The sequence below is a fragment of the Penaeus vannamei genome, unplaced genomic scaffold, assembly GCF_042767895.1.
Source record: "Penaeus vannamei isolate JL-2024 unplaced genomic scaffold, ASM4276789v1 unanchor5069, whole genome shotgun sequence".
Classification (NCBI taxonomy): Eukaryota; Metazoa; Arthropoda; class Malacostraca; order Decapoda; family Penaeidae; genus Penaeus; species Penaeus vannamei.
The window spans coordinates 2698-7500 of NW_027218048.1; the positions used below are offsets into that span (position 1 = coordinate 2698).

The 4803-nt window shown below is 36.0% G+C and overlaps 1 protein-coding gene across 1 annotated transcript in view; it reads right to left on the minus strand.

The window, feature by feature from the left end:
• Window positions 1-293: 293 nt before the first annotated feature.
• LOC113809990 (uncharacterized) overlaps window positions 294-4803 on the minus strand; it is a gene marked incomplete at its 5' end in the record, with an annotated part of 11601 nt that continues 7091 nt past the window's right edge. The window contains 1 exon segment of the mRNA XM_070120416.1: window positions 294-4803. This exon segment is cut by the window's right edge and continues 150 nt beyond it. Within this exon segment, the coding sequence (XP_069976517.1) occupies window positions 4273-4803 (531 nt within the window). The 3' untranslated portion in view covers window positions 294-4272.

Consider the following 4803-nt stretch of genomic DNA (forward strand, 5'->3'; position numbering starts at 1 on the left):
GTAGAAGGGGTTGGAGAAGGGACGGAAACAAAAAGCTGAAGGGGAAAAGACCATGCAAAATTAGTTGAGTCGAGGACTGAGGCCCTAGGCAGGGGAGATCCCTGCATTGGGTCTCAGTCTCCGTCTCCTAAGCCCCCCCACGACAACAACGGGCAAGGGATTGGGGGGGTACATAAAAAGAAAAAATACATGTAAGTGCCCACCCACCCACATACACACATTACAGAGTACAATATATCTAAAAAATATAAGATCTAAAGAACATAAAAGGGTATAGATAAATAAAACACAGCTTGTAATCACAGTTTATTTTCATAAAATGGAAACAAAGTAACGTCTAGCAACACTGATGTTTATACTGAAGACACTTTGAAAATCATAGAACGTAGGTCTGAGTCGAGAGCACTGGGTGTGTCAATATATAGATATTTGAACAAGTATATTGGTCTTCCTCTCTGTTAATTGGGATGATTCCCCCTCAACAAATATGGGGAAAAAAGGAACAAACATTTATACAAAAAAATGGCTGATATTGTATGCAAATAGTCAGATTAGGAGACTACACGCACCTCTTTTTTTTTTCTTCTTAAATATAGTATATAAGGGAAAAGTGATACATCTTTTCTTGTCAAGTAAAATTTTAACTTAATTATCTGACTGGCACAATCAGCCTTTAAAATATATATCATAAAAACATAAACAAAAAAACATTCACTATGTTTCTATGTTTCAGTAAGTACTTGAAAGAGACCTGAAAATGTGCAGTGTATGCATATAAGTTAATACATAATAAATGTATCAGTACATATTCTAGATATCATAAATTATACATTTGTATCTCTGTACTTTGCATCTTGAATAGAAAAAGAAGCATATTACTTAAGCACCAAAAGATCTGGCTAGTAGAAAATAATTAGTTCCAAGAATGGCAGACTAATAATGTATACTGTTTTTATCTTGAATTATGATGCCTTGACATGTGCTTGAGAGAGAGAGAGTGAGAGAGAAAAAAAAATTGCTTTAAATTTTTTTTTCATCAACCTAAGAGGCAAATTTACTGCATTTTCATTTAAAATAAAACCCTAAAAGAGGCTTCTTTTTGGAATTTCTCAACTATTACTTTGACTTTATATTCAGAGAGTGTATCAATAATTTACTTAAAAGTATCTTTAGATAAAGTATTTCTAATATCATATCAGTATTTTCTGTGAATGCAGTACTGCTGATAGTTTGTAATACATTCTTGCATTTGTAATATTTTCCATTTTAAAGACTCAGCCGACCTGACATATAAAGGACAACACCCATGTAAATGAAACCACAAAAGTAAACTGTAAATACCAATTAAATTTGCTAAAGCCAATTTCTCTTTACCAATTTTTTTTTTTTTTTTTCAATTAGTAAGGTTTACAGTATGATAAAAAGAGAATTAGTACTTCAAACTTCCCAATATTTAAACCTAACCAAACCTACTATCTTAAAAACTCATTAAAAATATTGTAAACAAAACAAAATGTCAAGTGTATAAAAATCTCACACTTTTTAACTTATTATTTAATCAAAGATAAACAAAACAAATAAAGGAAGAAAGGGATTTTTTTTTCTTAGAATAAGCAATGGGAGACAAGAGAAAAAAATAATCAAAGGCAGTGATCAAGTTCTGTGTAAAGATTTAAAATGGTGAGTACTTGTGGAATAAGAGTAGTTTGAAAAAAATTGTCTACAACCTGAATGTAGGCTGATTACAAGCTTATAAACATTTCACTCATTATGAGGTCAGACTAACATAGCCACTTTTTATGTAGTCATTCCTTCCTCACACTTGTGGCTCTAAACCACAAGTTATGACATACTGTACTTAAAACTGTATCTAACCATCTCACATCCTCATGGAAGTAGCATCATTGCATATTTTTGTTGAAAGCAACTTTTCTAAATAATGTACTTAGGATTTCTTAGATTTCCAGTTTAAGTCAATACTCATCTTAGTTGCTTAGCAAGAAATTTGAGTGCAGAATGGTTCACATGCTTATCTTTTAAATCACTCAAATCTACAAAGAGGTTCTCTCTAAAATGACTGATAAAAACAGTGCTCTGAAGACCACACAATATACTGAGAGAAAAGCTTTTTAATAATCTAGACTTGAGACATAATATTCCTCATTGAAGAAGCATCAACAATAAGCTCAGGTTATTTCACAACAGACTAGTCAAGTCCAAATAAGCCATCAGGAGAACAGTTGACGTCTAACATGCAATATGCACCTAATAGCAACTGTACAAGTATCCCTGACAAAAGAGGAAGTTTCTTTGATCTAAGTACATGAAATACCTTGATGCATAATTATAATAATGATTATGAATTTACAGTTTAAGATGTTGTTTAAAAATTGTTCTCCTGGTGGTGCTTGTGATGCCAAACACTTGAGACGGTAAGACACACTAATGAGTAAATATGAGTAAAGTTAGCAGACCAAAAAGCAATTAGTGCAGCAGTGGATTGTTTCCTCCACAGTTCTGAACACAAAACCTAGACCACAATAGTCCATGATGATCAACCTTATTATCAATAATACATCAGAAGAAAAACTTATAGTCTATGAAATTGTAGAGATACTTGAATTGGAGTAATAACCAGTTTATAATAAAATATATAAATATTTCTATTTACCCTTTCCATCTGCTATATTTCTTAAAACGTTCACTCACCCTTGAATAAGTATACCATTTTAAGATAATTTTATTCCAGAGCATTTACACAACTAATCATTAATCTATGCCATTATGATGCATGACAATATATAGTTCAACCTGCAACCCTTTAATCCTAGGCATGAGTGACCTACCTCAGAACTAAACAGTTGTACTATTTACCTTGAGCTTCAAGTGAGCACCAAATATTTCAATGCAATGATTTACGTATCCCAAAAAGGGAGATACATATCTAAAATCTGGTAACAAAAAGAATGTAAATATTCATAACCATCTATAACAAAAGCTGATAAATATTATTGTTTTTTTCACAATCACTGATGCCTGAAGGAATGGATATCACAACAAACTGCTTGATTATCATATTAGATGACATACTCTACAATAGCATTTCTAGTTGAGATTTCACAACCTGTCCAAGCTTAACCTTTCTTCTAATCTTTCCTCAAAAGTTTCATTTCAAGGTACAACACAATTAATAAAGTAAAGAGAGTTAAATCTCAGGTTTACATATGTGATATATGAAATTTAATCATTGTTATGAGAAATTACAATGAGACACTGCAATGTACTTCATTGCCATTTTAATGCACTTGTGAATTATTCCTTGCTTAAATTACATTCTCTTGTCATTATAGAAGGAATTAGCAGCTGATGAACTGCTGATAACTTTTCATATCCAGTCGCCCACCATTTTGTTGATTCTATTGTTTACAGAATCTCGTAATCAGGAAAACTTAAATGGATGACACAACACCTAATATACAAATTCCAGAATGTACACTTTGATGTTTTCATCCCATCCCAGTAGTGCAATCATGAATGAGAGAATGAAATACATTCACAAGTGCAATTACAGAATCTGACCTGCCAGTGAATCTAGCAAAGTTTATTTTCTCATAAATCAATAAAGATTCAACTCCCAATGCTAGAACAAGCCATGCCAAAGATCAGGATGTTCTGCGGGTGAGGAAACACAGGGAAAGAGTGAGAAATACAGCAGCTTGAACATGATAACAGACAATGATGGTAATATTTTCAAGTGGGTCTGAGTAACAGCACTGTTTGCAGACCTTAGTATGCATGTTATAGTACTTGATATGTTAGACTGTGCCATATTATTGCTCCAACTTACCCTGTGTGTTATCAATTACCTCTTGCTGTCCAAACAAATACAAGCCACCAAATGCTCTATGCATAAAACTTGGCTTTATTAATGCATTCCAGTTGTGTAAGCTTTTTCTATTGCTGTTCCTTAGGTGTGATGACTTAAATCATTACATTTTAGCAATCATTAAAATCCACACCTCTAAACACCCTTTAGCAATGGAAGCTACATAGCTAAAAATAATAATGTAGCAAGTCAAATTTATATCTTTTAAATATTATAGTTGGTGGCAAATGACAGGATATAGCTATAATTACAAACACCAATTACTTGTATGCTATCAGATAAAGAGCTTAATAAAATCAACAAAAATCAAAGTTTGGTGGGAAGCTCACAATTGCATGACCAAGACTTCTTAACCAATCGCCAATATCTGAACTGCCATTGCCTGTTTAGGTGGTGAGGGTGCTTGGGAACACCTTTGACCTTGCTCCCATCACGCTGCCCATTGTATCCGGGAAAGTGGGGCAGTCAGGTCGCGGGGTCACCGTGCCATCGGGGTTGACCTGCAGAGGATACAGCAGCATGTGGCGGGGCGTGGGAGCATCCCCGGGCTCAATGAATGCGCGGAGGGCGTCCTCAGCCAGCCAGCGAACGGCTCGGACGCATTCGACGCTCGAGGGGTCCTGGTCCACGGGGGCGGCGGTGCCCAGGTGCTCGGCCCACAGAGCGCGCCGGAACATGCTCACGTCCCCACGGGGTAGCTCGCCGCCCGTGCCCACGTACATGGGCTGGTAGGAGCCAGTGGCGATCTCCGTGTCGCGATTGCCACTCAGCGAGCGGTCGTTGATGTTGGCTGAGCCCACGATGATGTACTCGTCATCAAATATGGCCATCTTGGAGTGGACGTAGATCATAAGGCGACGGTTGGTGAAGGCCAGGGTCGTCGAGGGGTCTTCAGGGGGAACCAGCTCCTCAGGCAC